This window comes from Lampetra planeri, chromosome 28 (assembly GCF_965212315.1).
Source record: "Lampetra planeri chromosome 28, kcLamPlan1.2.h2, whole genome shotgun sequence".
Taxonomy (NCBI): domain Eukaryota; kingdom Metazoa; phylum Chordata; class Hyperoartia; order Petromyzontiformes; family Petromyzontidae; genus Lampetra; species Lampetra planeri.
In genome coordinates, this window is record NC_136134.1 from 2,109,788 (window position 1) to 2,126,684 (window position 16,897).

At 50.5% G+C, this 16,897-nt stretch overlaps 1 protein-coding gene across 3 annotated transcripts in view; it reads left to right on the forward strand.

The window, feature by feature from the left end:
* LOC144728308 (endothelin-converting enzyme 2-like) overlaps positions 1 to 16,897 on the forward strand; it is a 79,328-nt gene that overhangs the window by 17,399 nt on the left and 45,032 nt on the right. For all 3 annotated transcript variants that reach the window (XM_078607644.1, XM_078607645.1, XM_078607646.1), the window contains exon 3: positions 10,933 to 11,010. In XM_078607644.1, the coding sequence (XP_078463770.1) occupies positions 10,933 to 11,010 (78 nt within the window). The remainder of the gene's footprint in view (positions 1 to 10,932; positions 11,011 to 16,897) is intronic.

Here is a 16,897-nt window from a genome sequence, read left to right on the forward strand (position 1 = left end):
CCAAAAGGCGCACAACTCAAAGACAATGCACCATCAGAGTATGAGAGCTTGGGGTAAGCATTTACACCATTGGTACCTCATTTGCCAGTAAAAAATATGATATCTCATACTCTGATGGGGCTGGCAGAGAGGGGGGGGTGGCAGAGAGGGGGGGGAGGGTGGCAGAGAGGGGGGTGGCAGAGAGGGGGGGGGGCTGGTTCGAAGTGGAAGTTGGGGGGAGCCTGGCACACTTGATAGGGCAGTGCAGCGGTGCTCAACCCGTGGGGGTAGAAGGGACGGCCGGTCGAACCTTTCAGGGAGACGCGGCTATGACATGGTGGGTACCGTGCAGGAGGAGAGCGTGCGCGCGAGGGAGCGTCAGCGCCACCTCGCGGCGACAAGCGACACGAGGACGCAGCGTGGAACGCGCCTCCCCAGCGCCGCGCGACACGAAAGGCGTCGACGCACGTGATCGCGCACTCTGTGTTGGGGCCCCAGTGTTCTTAGCTGTGCAGTGTGGGCGACCACTCGTCTTGATTTGGGGTTGGAGGGTTGGGTGGCACAAAACCAGAATGGTTGAGCCAGAGGCGTAGCTAGTATATTTTGCGCCCGGGGACGAACTATAAAATTGGCGCCCCCCCCCCCGTTTAATCACATTTTCGTATTACATCGAATAAGGAATAACAATTTAAATTTTAATGAAACATTGTATTTAAAGAAGCTAATTTATAGAAATTATATTACATGGCTCACTCAGTCACTGTCGTAGACTGGTTGACATAGTCTACAAAATATTAATTTTTCTTGATTTCACTATCGCAAACTGGTCAATCACGTAATCAAAATCTGTTTTTTGCAATGTTTCTCTTTCAACGCTAAGAAGAGCAAGATCGCTGAGACGATTTTGTCCCATTGAAGCCGCAAATACGACAAAATAAGTTTCAATTTACTGAATGACCGCTCACAGCTTGCAATTGAAACTGCTATTGTTAATAAAATTTGCAGTGAAATTCGCAAATTCGGAAATATGTCGTCTCCATAAAACACAATAAAACTAAGAAGATCCAAAGGAGTTTCTGGTAGAACTTCATTCCGGTTACTGAGCAGCATTTTGCAATCTCCAATTTTTGTGAAAAGTTCGTGGCCATTGATGTCGGTGTCATAGAAATTTCCAAAATATGTGCAATTTAGACGAATTGGATCGACATCTATGTCGGTTAGAAGAGTTTTGACGTCCAGCAGAAATCCATATTTTGTCTTCAGGTCTTTTAGTCGTAAAAACCGTGTTGACATCTCCTGTTGAAGTCGATAAAGTACGCTCTTCATAACGCGCACAATTTTTTCTTCTGCTGAAAGTCCTGCATCTCTTGCCAGTTCTCCTGGCATCGTCTTCTGTCCACATCTATCCCCCAGGCTGTGCATCTTGTTTTGGCGTTTTCTACAGCAACTTGGCTCAAATCATCACGAAGCTTGACAAATTCATGCTCCAAAGATTCAAGATCAGTTGCTGCTTCCTTGAAGTTCATAATAGGATCCTGTTGTATCTATGCCCCGTTTTCCAAAAATTCCTGTAAGCGCTTCTGAACACGATACATTTTTCCAAGAATGACATTCTAGAAATGTAATAAAACTATGAAGTTAAAATTGAATACGCATGCCTGTAACTGTTCTGCATCGCTTCTGGTTTCAGGCGTTATAGTTACGTCCTCTGATAATTTGTCTAGCAGCCCTACTAGTTCATCCAGTCCTTCATAGATAGCTTTAACAGCTTCTGATCGTGCACTCCAGCATGTTTCAGACTCCCACTTTACTGTGATGGGCACATCTTTTTTAACTCTTCCCAACGAATTGTTGAACGAGAGAAAAACATATATACTTTCAACTGTTCCAAAAAATGTGACGAAATGTGGATCCTGTTTAGCTGAGTGTACTCCTGCTAAGTTTAAGCTGTGCTTGTCACAGTTGACAATGCTCTGTGATTTTGTCACATATTCGTTGTTGAAGGCCGGATATATACCCAGTCATCACAGCAGCATTGTCATAACATTGTGCCCGACAGTCGGCTTGAGGTATGTTGTCAGATTTAAGTCTTTCGACGATGACTCTTTCTAGGCTTGCTGCATCTTTTGCATGTATATCGATATAACCTAAAAAATATATATTTGATAGTTACTTTTTTAGTTTCAAAATCCACATCCACAAATCTTATGACCTGAGAAAGCTGTTCCCGATGTCTTAGATCAGGATTTGAGTCAAGTAAGATACCGTAGTACTTGTTTTTCCTGATATCACTCAACAATTGGTTCTTTACAGTCGACGCAAGTATGTGGATGAATTCATTCTGGATTTCCGGTGACAAATAAGAAACTGATCCCGGATTTTCTCCTGCGTGCTGTACGTGTTTTGCTTACAATGGGTCATACTGCGCAACGCGTTTTATCAGCGCGATAATTTTTCCAACATTTTAATCCTCATCCGCATTCAAATTTTCCCCATGGCCACGTAGTGCCAAATTTTGTGAAACCAGAAACTTAATACAGGTGAGTATTCTTTGCAATATATCTCGCCAACGTTGTTTTTCCAAATGAATCTGAGCTTGAACCACTGCGTCAATTCCAGTACCATCAATTATCCTTCGTTCGGCTTCCTTCCATGCAGTAAAAGCTGTGCGGTGGCTAGGATTGTTTTCATGAGAATTTAGTTTTTCTGGCTTTCTCCACTTGTTGAAACCGTTTGTTAACTCAAACGAAGCTCGTGAGTTTGAACTTGATGATGTAAATAATAGACAACAAAAACAGTAAGCAGCTTTATTGATTGGTGAATATAATAGCCATGAACGATTCCCTTCCTCTCCGTTCGCTAGTCGGCGTTTAAACCATGCTGATGTAATTGAACGTGCGTGGGCTGCTCTGGCTGCTGCAGCCGCCTGGAGCGTGGTGTCACTAATAAGAACTAAAAATAGGCCGTCGTAGTTACTGCCACCAAAAAACAGACCAGTGACTAAGGCTGAAAGACTGCGCCTGTCTGTTGTTTGGGACGTTCTTCCATGTAAGTTCTTAATAGGCGCGCGTACCAAAATGTAATTACATGACATGTAGGCTGTGTGTGGCGGGATATATAAACTTTTAGGTTGAGGTGTAGATTTGTGCAGCAGTTTCAGGCTGCCGCGCCCGCCGCAATAAGTTATGTAACGTTGTAAGCCTCATTTTGGCGCCCCTTTACCTTGGCGCCCGGGGACATATGTACCCCGCTGCCCCCCCCTCGCTACGCCTCTGGGTTGAGCACAGCTGCGGCTGTGGGTGGAGAGGGCGCTGCTACTGCCGGGGAGGCTGCTGGCGCCGCGTTCGCGTTGAGCGCCGCTTGAGAGCGGAGAGGCCACGCGCTCCGCCGCCGTCAGCTTGGCGAGCCCAGGGGCGCGACTGCAAGGTCGTCTCCACCATCTCCCTTGGGCTTGTTCTCTCGGCCACCCTCCACCCCCGGGTCGCGCTGATGGCATTGGCCGTGGACCGGAGCGGCCGCTTGGCCACCGCTCCGCCGACGTCGGTCCGCTCGTCCGCAACGTCCCTGCGCTTGGACGCCTTCCCGGGAAACGTGCAGCGTTGGCCCAAAATTGGCACCACGTTCACTGGGTTGGTGTCGCATTGTGTTTTGTATTTACTCAAGCCCACATGCCTATTTAGTTAAATGTACATTTATATCTTTATTTGTAAACAAAATACTTGTGAAATCTTAATTTTTGGAGCTTTCGTGACTGCAGCAATTATTATGCAGTCACGAAAGCTCCAAAAATTAAGATTGAACCACTTCTACGGGGAAGTTTTAAGCTTATCTTTTTTCTCTCTCTGGCTATTTGTTCTCTCTGCCTGTGTCCTCTCTTTGGAATTTTCACACTTAAATTCTAACTTAGCAATCTTTGAAATACGTAATCAACCAGGCTATGCGTTAATTGTGTGTTGACCGACTCTCTGTGTTGCATTACATCACATTTCGATATTTTGCGAGGTTATTTAATTTTAGTGTGTCTTTCTCCTAATTTTCAAGCTTGCGTGCCGTGCCACGTCGTCATCTTACTTGCGCAGCAGCAACACGTTGCCGTCCACTCATTGATATGCTAATTTTCTCTGCCCCCTCCCTCTCTCCGTCCCCGCCCCCCCTCCCTATATTTAAGGGACCGTCACAGAAACGACCCCTCTCTCTGTGCCGATATGTGTCCTCTCTCTGTGTGTCCTTGCGATGTCTGTCTGCTTGTATGTCTGTATATAGTTTTCTAGTTAGATTTTTGTTGCTATTTCTCTTATGCCTGATGATGATTGCTTGTGTTGCAATCGAAACGTCGCTATTACTTTAATTCATTATTTTATCTTTAGACGTGACTTAACCGAAAGAACCAAAGAATAAAATACTTGTGGCCCCCCTATCCATATTTCTTCTTTGTAATGACTTTATTTTGACTGGCCCCTTTATTTTTTAAGAGGCCACTTTTTTTTCACTGGCCACTTTATTATGACTGGCCACTTTATTTATTCTATATTTTTATTAGTTTATTCCAATTTCACAGATTTATAGGGGCAAGTGGACAGGCACTAAAACCATTTTAATGTCCACGGCGTCAGCAAGTAACGTTCCCCAGAACAAGTTTCTTTGTTTTCTAGATTCCCTAAGAAGCTGTCCGTGTAAGCCCCCCAGCACCGGCTTCGCTATCCGTGGGGCACCTTGGCCCTTCCTAATAGCACGGGATATCCATGGTAAAGTCGCCTGCAGATGACACGGATAGCAGAGGGAGGACCGCCCGTTTGTCCGTTTGGCTCAGACGCGAGGAGTTGCGCGACGCCTCGTGATGCCCCGAGAATCCGTGGAAGTCCCCGCAGCAGCTGCTTCGCTATCCACGGGATACCTGGCACAGCGATGCTCGGCGATGCTGGCGATGGTGCACAAGCACCAATAACAAGCGCAGTCAACGAAAACAAACTCAACAACATTCGTCATCAGACACGCTGTCTGGTCCTAAAATAAAAGCCGTATTTATAATGGGCAACGTCTTTAACAATGGCCCTTCATTGCACGGAATATCCACGGGAAAGTCGCGTGGAGGTGACACGGATAGCACAGAGGGCCCTCCCTTAGTCTGTTTTGCATGCGGCAATTGCGTGGTGCGTAATGGAATAAATTGCAGCAGGATATATATTTTTGTTGCATTTATAGAGCGCCTTCGCTCAAGACACTAAGCAAAATGCTTCGTTATCCACCGCGGCGGAGCAAAAAAAATCTGCAAAATGTCAGAGGCGGACAACACGAAGGGAAATATACAAAGGAGACACTGTTTATTCCCACGTGCTGGAAACTAGACGTCGTCCACCCCTCCCACGGAGTCCGTGCTCCCCGCTATGCTCCTCGCGGGATAGTTTCCTCACGGTTACCGATCGCGGGGCCCAAACACCCACAACGCCAAGACAATTAACGGCAGGATGAAAGTTGTAATCGACAAGAGTCAATGCGTGTTTTTATAGTTGAACAAAGGTTATTCTTGTTATCCTTATTCTTGTCATACGAAATGGGAAAAGAGGCGATGGGAGGGAATTCTAAAGTGGAGCCGTGCTGGGGGAATCGGCCGGAGCGAGAAGCGGGGTGACCGGCGGTGGTGGCGGTGGCAGTGGTGGTGGTAGCGGTGGTGGTGGTAGCGGTGGTGGCAGTGGTGGTGGTTGAGGTGGTGGTGGTGGTGGCGGCGGTGGTGGTAGAGCGGCGGCGGTGGCGGAGGTGGTGGCGGTGGTGGCGGTGGTAGTGGCGGCAGTGGTGGTGGGAGCGGTGGCGACGGTGGCGGTGGTGGTGGTTGAGGTGGTGGTTGCGGCAGTGGTGGTAGCGGTGGTGGTAGCGGTGGTGGTGGCGGTGGTGGTAGCGGCGGTGGTTGAGGTGATGGTGGGAGCGGTGGCGACGATGGTGGTTGTGGTGCCGGTAGTTGCTGGGCAGTGCGAGCTGGGGGACCTGCATGGCAGTGACGCACATCGGGAAGCCTTCGCACCCTCATCGCGTGACTGCGGTCAGGCCGTACGAGCCCCGATAGGGGCGGCCTGATGAGGGGAGAGCCAGCCATGCTGGGAGAGCCTCATTACTCCGCGGCTTCTTCTCATCTCGCCCGCTTATTTGTAGCCGGGCGGTGGTGGCTGTGCACGGGCTGTAATCCAGCACTGCGGAGGCGAGGGTTGGTGGATCGTACAAATGTTGCGAAACTTCCCGCGGGTGCTGAGGAGGAGGGTGCCGTACCCTGGCTCGCAGCTTGCGGCAGAAACGCGTTTGTTTGCATGTTCACCACGAGTACGTGCGGTTAACGCAGACATGATTCATTTGATGTTTGAACATCTTAACACCTGTTTTATTGCCAGAAATGGTAAACCCTATTCTTATTTTTTCATTCCAAATGTTCTGTCTGGATGGGAATCGCGTGTTTCCCCCTCGCTCGCGTGGGTTTTCTCCGCGTGCTCCGAGAGTGTGAAACTCTCCCAAATTAATCACTGACATAAAAGGACGGCAGAGCTTGGGCAATTGTTGGCATCAGCTCACCACGTGGCCGCCTTCCTGCTTATCTGTGCTTCCGTGCCCCTCCGAGCCGCACCTCCGTCTGCGAGAGCCACGAGCGAAAAGCTGCGAGGCTGCACGGCGTTACAATTTGCGAAGGGTCAAATCGTTTATTATATTCGTTAGCTTTAAAAAAAAAATGGCACTTTATTTATTTACTTTACAAACGTTACTTTCATCTGCGCACGACGCCAACGTGACTCTGCCGGGAGCGCGTTCCGCGAGGTGTGGCGGCCGTGAGCGGCCACGCCGCCGTCTTGTCGCTGCGCCGTGGGAGCGACGTCTTCCCCGCGTGGTGAACGTGCTCAGATGTGCCGCGGCGAGTCGCGCACAAACGCGCCGGAACCGGCGCTCCGAGCGCTTTGTGCCTTTTGCTTCTTTGCAGAGCAGCACAAAGAACCCGTTGTTGCGTGGAGTATTCCGCGCGGCTTTGATCTCCGTTCATCCGCTCGGCGAGGGCACTCGTTGCCGAATGAAGCCGGCAAGGCCCCGTGTCGTCGGCGCACCGGCAAGATTCGTCGCCACCCGACCTCCCGAGCAGTGTGAAAGCGCTCTGAACACTCGCACTCATGTTCCATGATGGATACTCAATTAAGGTTGAGTGGACCTAGAGGAGGCCCAGGACAGGTGCAGGTTTCCGCTTGTTTCCCGGTTATTGAGCAAGGCTGGGAGTCTAAACTTAAACTAAACTAGTTTTTTTATTTTACCAGGTAAGGCCCCGCTGAGCTGTGTGGATCTGTTTCGCAAGCGACCTGGACATCACAAATGAGACCCCGACGAAGTGGCTCATCATTATCACGTGGAAATGTATCGCAGCACAAATCCTCTCGACGCGTGGTGATGTTCATTCCAAATGTGGAGGGGAAAACCGGAGGACCCGGAGAAAAATCCACGCGACCACAGGCAGAGAGAGAAAGAGCGAGTGAGAGGGACATGTCAGCTCCAAATACACACACTCATCTCCAAATACACACACTCATCTCCAAATACACACACTAATCTCCAAATACACACACTCATCTCCAAATACACACACTAATCTCCAAATACACACACTCATCTCCTAATACACACACCCATCTCCAAATACACACACGCATCTCCAAATACACACACGCATCTCCAAATACACACACTCATCTCCAAATACACACACTCATCTCCAAATACACACACGCATCTCCAAATACACACACGCATCTCCAAATACACACACGCATCTCCAAATACACACACTCATCTCCAAATACACACACTCATCTCCAAATACACACACTCATCTCCAAATACACACACTCATCTCCAAATACACACACTCATCTCCAAATACACACACTCATCTCCAAATACACACACTCATCTCCAAATACACACGCTCATCTCCAAATACACACGCTCATCTCCAAATACACACGCTCATCTCCAAATACACACGCTCATCTCCAAATACACACACTCATCTCCAAATACACACACTCATCTCCAAATACACACGGTCATCTCCAAATACACACACTCATCTCCATTGGCAGCCACGAACCAGTGTGACATTTCCACAGTGCCATGGCTGGGCCCAGTCTACCTCGCAGTGTTACTCGTTTTATTGATACCCCCCCCACCCCCAACAGGGCAGTCAACCAATGGGAGCCCGACCTGAGATCTGAGCTCACAGTCTTCTCATTGCGAGCCACGAGCCACCGCGTGGCCATGCAGGGCCACCCGTTTCCGTCTAGAATTGTGGATAGGAAGGGGGGGGGGGCTCGCTTGGGGGCTTTTGCTAGGAGGGACCACGAGGAAGGGGGCTCGTTTGGGGGACTTGGCTAATGGAGACCCTTGGCAGGGGGATGGTTTGGGGGGGGGGGCTTTGCTCGGGTCTGGTGGTACATGTTGTTTATGTCGTTTATTGTGAAAATTCAGTCACGGTTCCGATGATCACTGTTTCATTGCTTTTATGGCTTTATTTTGGTGATTTCGAAAAATGTTTTGGTTTAGCCATGTTTTTTTGTTGTAGTACGGAGTTAGACTGATGGCCTTAATCTAAGTTGTCTTGTGGTTGTTGTTGTTGTTTGACTTGCATCCCACTGGGATTTTTGCACACAGCGTTGGTGTACGGTGCTTTTTCTGCAATATTTAGCTGTCTTTTCTTGGATTTTCTGTTTTCACGCAGTCACTTTAAGATGTTTTCTTGTTCATGTTTTTGTTTTTTGTTTGTTGCGGTTGCACCCTATTCAAGAGCCGAATGGCTCACAGGGCTATACCTAATACATGAAACTGAAAGGAGATATCCCTGGGCAGGAGGATGGTCTGGGAGTCTTGGCTAGGAGGGCTCACTTTTGTTGGATGTTCTCCTGGTCGCCACCGGTGGGTGGATGCTGCTACGCGCTGTCTCGACGTGCCCTCCCACGCGGCACGACACCTGGGCTCTGTGACATTGGCATCACATTTGCATGCCACCTGCATTCCCATTTGCATGCAATTAAAACACATGAATTGTCACACACGTGGCTAGATGCATGCATCGTGAGCTTTTGGGATTCGATGTTGACTCACGGACGGATGCGTCGTCACACCCCTGCAATGCGCCGCACCCTATCTCGGCTGTCGACTGTCTTTCTTTTAAACGAACTTCGTACTTCGCGTGTGTTGAACTTCTTTCGCACCGTACGGAGCCAACCGTGCTAATCGGAGGTGCTGGGGAAGGACAACAAACTAAACACACACAAAAGCAGTTCTAAAGAAATTAATGAATTACAGAGCGAACACAAGTTGGAGACGTATCACATTGACATCAGCATTATATATGCGTGTGCGCTGAACTTCTCTCGCACCGTACGTAGCCAACTGCGCTCAGCGGAGGTGCGGGGGAAGGACATCAAACCCAAACACAGCCCCTTGAGCCAGTGGTGGAAATTCCACATTTCTGTGACAAGTGCCAGTACGCCCTATGTATTAAATTATGTGTACCCATTCCCTTCTAGATCGGATCCAGTACAGTGCTTGAGTGGGGCTCTCTGGCACAGAGCTCATTGTCCGGGGTCGCTTCAATAGGCCCCGTTTAGATGAACGCTGCTTTTGTCTCCGGCGGAAGCAGCGTGCTGCGTGAAAATCCGTCCAAGACGTTTATCCCCTCCGGCGCCAGACTGGGCCAAGTGAAATGAAAGAACGGATCACCGAGTAGCACCAGCAGCCCGTCCACTGGCTCGCTCGCCCGCCAGCCTCCACGCCAAAGCCTAGACGACGCCGATCGACCCACCACCGAACGAGAGAAGAAGGACGAATGAATGAGAGAATGAATGAATGCAAAGGCGGACTAAATTGTGTACCTGGCTGGGTTGGCACCGCTCAAAGCTGGAATAATCCAAAATGATTGACTGGTCGGAGACCGTCAACTCACAACACCCAGGAGCCCAAATGAATCTCTCGACAGTTCAGCCCAGCTTTGATTCCAGGATCTTGACGTTGTCACTCCCAGTGTATTGACGCAGACTTGAGGAATCTCTCCACGATGACCCACCGAGCCACTTCCGCCAACGCATCTCCGCATGTTTCACGTCCAAGCGGCAGCGTCTGTTGTGGAGTTTTGGGTCTTTCCTCGTAACTCAATTTCCGATGGCAGATTGCCATTTACAAAGTGAGCTAGGCAGGACATCTAGGAAGGAAGTCAGGTGGCAGCCGGCTGTGAGATTGGCAACAGATCGGCAGCCGATGAAGCAGAGGAGGAGGGAGGTCGAGGGAAAATGAGAATGTAGGACGAGAGGGGTTGGAGCAGCAAGCCGGGTGGCAGTGGCGAGAGATGATGATGGCTCGTGGAGAGGGAGTGACGGAGAACTGTATCTTGTCTTAACTTATTTTTTTATTGCGACCAGGTAAGGCTCACTGAGCTGTATGTGTCAGAAGCGACCTGGCGATCACAAATGATGGCTCGGCTAAGTGGCTTATCACGTGGACATTTATAGCAGCCAAAGACTCTAAACGCGCGTTGATTCTAAATGTGGAGGGGAAAACGGGAGGTCACCGGGTTCGTAGTTCGTGGCGACTCCGTGCAAAGACAAATATTCCCCGTGTACCCATAGAGACCGCAGGGCCAGGTGCTGTGAGCAAGTGCCAATTTACACCCCACAGGTAAACACTCATCCACGTACCCACGTACCCACACACAAAAGGCACCGCAGATTCCCACGTTCATAAACTCACGCAAAGACAAAGACAAAGCTTCCCCAACCCCCAATAGACTCCAACAGGCTGTCGGGCTTCTGGTCGCGTGGACATTTATAGCGGCGGCCAATTGCTCCAAACGCACCTCGAGTGTGAACGCTGGAGACGGAGGGGGCCACGGCCGTCCGTGCCAACGCTGATCGTCGCTTTGTCTCGTGCCGCCCTCAGCTGGGAGCCGTCTCGAGCCTCGTGGACGACGGCGCCTTCAGAGGCGATCCCTTCAAGGGGGGCCCCATCGATGTACAGGTACCACCCCCACCCACCCACATGCCCCCCACCCACCCGCTCCCCACCCCCCCCATGTGTCACCCTCATTGCGTCACCGTGTCGGCTGTGCGCACTCTGTTTCCCCTACCCTTGTGTCGCCTGTACGTCGGCGTGTTATTCACTTCACTGTGTCTGTGTATATATGGTTACGTGTGTGTATCGGGTTACGTGTGTGTGTATAGGGTTATGTGTGTGTGTATAGGGTTATGTGTGTGTATAGGGTTATGTGTGTATAGGGTTGTGTGTGTGTGTGTATAGGGTTGTGTGTGTGTGTGTATAGGGTTGTGTGTGTGTGTGTATAGGGTTGTGTGTGTATATCGACTTATGTGTGTGTGTGTATAGGGTTGTGTGTGTATAGGGTTGTGTGTGTATAGGGTTGTGTGTGTATAGGGTTGTGTGTGTATAGGGTTGTGTGTGTATAGGGTTGTGTGTGTGTGTGTATAGGGTTGTGTGTGTGTGTGTATAGGGTTGTGTGTGTGTGTGTATAGGGTTGTGTGTGTGTGTGTATAGGGTTGTGTGTGTGTGTGTATAGGGTTGTGTGTGTGTGTGTATAGGGTCATGTGTGTGTGTATAGGGTCATGTGTGTGTGTATAGGGTCATGTGTGTGTGTATAGGGTTGTGTGTGTGTGTGTATAGGGTTACGTGTGCAAGTGGGCAGCGGTAGTGTTAGTGGTCACCGCGCTGCGCTACGAACCCGGCGACCCGGGTTCGATTCCTGCTCATGGGCAAAACCAGCGACGATTACCTGAACCGGTCCTGGGCCTCCTCTAGGTCGACTCAGCTTCACATGAGTACCTGGTGCGCCGTGTAAACATCGCCACTTGGGAAGACAAAAGTGGTCGGGCGTGGTGCTGGTCACACAAACCCCTCGTGCGCAGTGCCTGGATTATCCTCGTAGCACAAGTAGCTACATATATAGTAGTAGCTACACGTGTAGTAGTAGCTACACGTGTAGTAGTAGCTACACGTGTAGTAGTAGCTACACGTGTAGTAGTAGCTACACGTGTAGTAGTAGCTACACGTGTAGTAGTAGCTACACGTGTAGTAGTAGCTACACGTGTAGTAGTAGCTACACGTGTAGTAGTAGCTACACGTGTAGTAGTAGCTACACGTGTAGTAGTAGCTACACGTGTAGTAGTAGCTACACGTGTAGTAGTAGCTACACGTGTAGTAGTAGCTACACGTGTAGTAGTAGCTACACGTGTAGTAGTAGCTACACGTGTAGTAGTAGCTACACGTGTAGTAGTAGCTACACGTGTAGTAGTAGCTACACGTGTAGTAGTAGCTACACGTGTAGTAGTAGCTACACGTGTAGTAGTAGCTACACGTGTAGTAGTAGCTACACGTGTAGTAGTAGCTACACGTGTAGTAGTAGCTACACGTGTAGTAGTAGCTACACGTGTAGTAGTAGCTACACGTGTAGTAGTAGCTACACGTGTAGTAGTAGCTACACGTGTAGTAGTAGCTACACGTGTAGTAGTAGCTACACGTGTAGTAGTAGCTACACGTGTAGTAGTAGCTACACGTGTAGTAGTAGCTACACGTGTAGTAGTAGCTACACGTGTAGTAGTAGCTACACGTGTAGTAGTAGCTACACGTGTAGTAGTAGCTACACGTGTAGTAGTAGCTACACGTGTAGTAGTAGCTACACGTGTAGTAGTAGCTACACGTGTAGTAGTAGCTACACGTGTAGTAGTAGCTACACGTGTAGTAGTAGCTACACGTGTAGTAGTAGCTACACGTGTAGTAGTAGCTACACGTGTAGTAGTAGCTACACGTGTAGTAGTAGCTACACGTGTAGTAGTAGCTACACGTGTAGTAGTAGCTACACGTGTAGTAGTAGCTACGGGCCCTGCACTTTCAAGCTATCAATTCCGGTTCAGTGATTCTGCACTTGCTCTATTACTGTAGTACAATACCGCCTTCAACTTTTATGAACGACTGGGTGTTTAAGGTTAGCGATTTGTCGTATTATCTCGTTGTAAAGCAAATGAAAAAAATACAATTACTTTACTATGCAAGTAAAACATTTGTGTTTGAATAATTACGTGTGTTTTTTTATTATTTAAGGCCCCTTTATAACGTAAGCTACAGGCCCCGCAATAGCTTCATCCGGCACTGCTCGTGCGGCGTTCTGGCATCCACAGGTGCTACTCGCTAACAGCACTTGGCCCAACAGCCTGTTAAAGTCTATTGGAGGTTGGGGAACCTTTATCTTTGTTTATGTGTGAGTTTATGAACGTGATAATCTGCGGTGCCTTTCGTGCGTGGGTACGTGGATGACGAGGGTGAGTGTTTACCTGTGGGGTGTAAATTGGCACTTGCTCACAGCACCTGGCCTGTGGGTACACGGGGAATATTTGTCTGTGCACGGAGCAGAGTTGTATAGCTTGGTACGCTGCCGCAAACTACGAACCCGGTGGCCTCCGGTTTTTCCCTCCACATTTAGAATCAACATCACGCGTTTAGAGTCTTTGGCTGCTATATATTTCCACGTGATAACCCACTTGGTTGAGCGATTACTTGTGGCCAGGTGGCTTCTGACAAAGAGCTACGCAGCTCAGTGGAGCCTTACCTGGTAAAATAAACTAGTTTAGTTTAAGATTAGACTCCCAGCCTTGCTCAATAACCGGCAGCAAGCGGAAACGTGGACCTGTCCTGGGCCTCCTCTAGGTCCACTCAACCTTAATTGAGTATCCATCATGGTATGTGAACATGAGCGTTGAAGAGACATTGGTGGTGCTGTCCACACCACCCCCTCGTCAGGTGCTGTGCCGGCCAACAGTCTACGATCGCCACGTTCGATACTTTGTGCGAGTGTGTTCGTGCGTACGCGCGTGTGACTGAGGGGCAGTAACGCAGTGCCGAGCACACTGCTCCTGAGTTGGGTTCTCGCTCATGGCCAACTATGGTGACGAATATCTGAACCGTTCGACTTTGCCTTCAATGAGTACCTCGAGCGGTTTGTAAAACAGTAGCTCAGGGGAGACAAAGGTGGCTGGGTGTGGTGTTGGCCATCCACCTCCCCATATGTCGTGCCCGCCTTAATAGGTGCTCGCTTACAGCACTTGCCCCAACGGTCTGTTAAGACTATGTGGGGGGGGGATCTTTGTCTTTGTGTTATGACCAATATAAAATGTACAGGGGTGAGTTTGTGCTGCCCAATCTGGTGGCCATAGACTCACGATGTTGCAGTACAAGGCGAAGCGTTAAACGAACACTCCGGACAGCTGAGTGCAAGGCAGAGTCCACATTGCCGAGTATAGTGATTGCTATTGAACGGTGTCTTGACACTTTTGAAGAAATTTCCCACACCGAGCTTCGAAGGGAGGGAAGTGGATACGTCACGTGCCGCTGGTTTTGATGTTGCTTTGTTGATTGGTGTGGCGAGGTTGGTGGTCGCGGTGGTGATGGTAGGGGAGATGACTTCTGTTGAACTTCTTTTGCACCGTACGTAGCCAACCGTGCTAATCGGAGCCGCCGTGCCTTCACACCCCCCCCACCCCCGAGCGAGCGTGTTCCCCAACGGCGCACGGAAAAGAACCACGCACAATGTCTCATTCTTTGCACGGATCCAGCGTGTTCAATGGCAGGAAGAGGGGAGAGTCAATTGAGGGTGGAGGGAGAGACGGCGGCTGGGTCGGGATAGGGAGTTGTGGATGTTGCGTGCGCGTGTGCGGGGAGCGGTGGTCCAGCGGTTAGCGCTGCGCTGCGCTGACGACCCAGCGACGACCCAAGTTCGACTCCGGCTCACGGCAAACAACTCCAGTCACTGGGGAGACAAAGGCGGTGGGGCGTGTTGTCGGCCACCCACCCCCTCGTGTGCAGTGCCGGCCTTCATAGGCGCTCGCTAACAGCACTTGCCACAGAAGTATGTTAAGGCTACACGGGGGATCTTGATCATTGTTAGTGCGTGTGAAAGTAAGGGGTTTTGCACACTGCACTTTGACCCTGGCAACCTAGATTACATTCCCAGCCATGAACAACATCAGTGGGCAGTAAACCGCAGTCGACCGCTGTGGTCTGCGCTCCTCCAGTGGAGGAGAAATACCCCAAAACAGTCCACGAACTCTCTGCAGCAGAACCCCTCTCGCCGTGGCCACCACACCCCGGACACTGCCGCCACCGAGATCCTGGACGTCACCGCTGCCACGCGCACGGGCAGAAACATCGCTGCCAAAGTGCTGCTAGGGGCCGCACATAAATGACGTCACGCACCTGGGGGTGGGGGGGGGTCAGATATTTGTGCCGATGTGTGACGAGGGGGGGGGGGGAGAAATGTGACGTCACATCAAAATGCGCAACTTTAAATAAATATAGACAACACGTTCTACTTAATTAAATAGACGTTTTGATAAATGTTTTCTTCTACAACATCAGAGTGCAGCGCCACATTAAATACGCACTACAATGACAATAGTTTAAAGCGATTTATTTTTTTGGGGGGGGGGCCAGAGCTTTGTGATGTCATATTTGAGGGGGGGGTCTGACTTTTTGTGACGCCGTGTGACGATGGGGGGGGGGGTCAAAACTCGTCTAAAATCGCGTGACGTCATTTATGGACGGCCCCCTACACATTTTTTGGCACCTCTCCATAGACAATTGATTCCCGTTTCTGCTCGGCACGTCATTTGTTTTGTGGCCCAATGAATGACGGCAGACAATGGTGGTGTCGGCGGCACGGCTCGCCCGCAGCCTGTTGAAGGCTACACGAGCAGCATCTTCTTCTTTATTCTGCACATGCTTGTCGAGCAGTTGAGATGACTGCATCCGCCAGTCAGCTCAGTCCGTCAAAACCCACGGCACGACCTGGGTCTGTTCCATGACCTCCTTCCTGCCAACCGGTGCTGTGCACTGCGCTACGAACCCGGCGACCCGAGTTCGATTCCCGTCTCCCGATTTAACCTCGTTTGGCAAGCGCGTCGCCACTTTATTATTGACACCGCTCGCGACCTAGCGCTAGGTAGCTAGCGGTGTCAATAATCAACTCAACGTCGCTGACAGCGTCGTCCGTCTGCTCTCGTTATCCGTCGCCTCTCAGCCTCCACCACCTCCACCACCACCACCTCCACCACCACCGCCGCCACCACCTCCACCACCACCGCCACCACCTCCACCACCGCCGCCACCACCTCCACCACCACCGCCACCACTGCCACCACCACCTCCACTACCACCGCCACCACCGCCACCACCTCCGCCACCGCCGCCACCACCACCACCACCACCACCTTCACCACTGCCGCCACCACCACCACCTCCGCCACCACCGCCACCACCACCACCTCCACCACAGCCACCACCACCACAGCCACCACCACCACCCACCACCACCACCCACCACCACCCACCACCACCACCTCCACCACCTCCAACCACCACCTTCACCACCGCCCTGGACGTCGCTCCGATTGACGCCGTTTCGATATTCGTCGTCGCCGTCGCATCTTTCAGGAACGCATCCCCGACGTGAACCGGGGTATTTGCTGCATTTGAATCGGTACAGGGCCTCCCCTAGGTAGACTTCAGCCTTGAACGAATACTGTGTACCTGGTGAGGTGTCAAACAAAACCATCGGCACTGGGGAAACAAAGGCGGCCGGGCGTGTGCCGTTCCAACCTTCAGCTAAACATAATTTCATAATGTTTTTGGTTTCAGTCAATACCAGGGATCTCTATCTGTGTGTGTGTGTCTGCCTGTGTGTGTGTAGCTGTGTGTCTGCCTGTGTGTTTGTAGCTGTGTGTCTGCCTGTGTGTGTGTAGCTGTGTGTCTGCCTGTGTGTGTGTAGCTGCCTGGGTGTGTCGCTGTGTGTGTGTGTAGCTGTTTGTGTGCCGGTTGGAAACATTTAGGCTGGCCTGCCTACGAT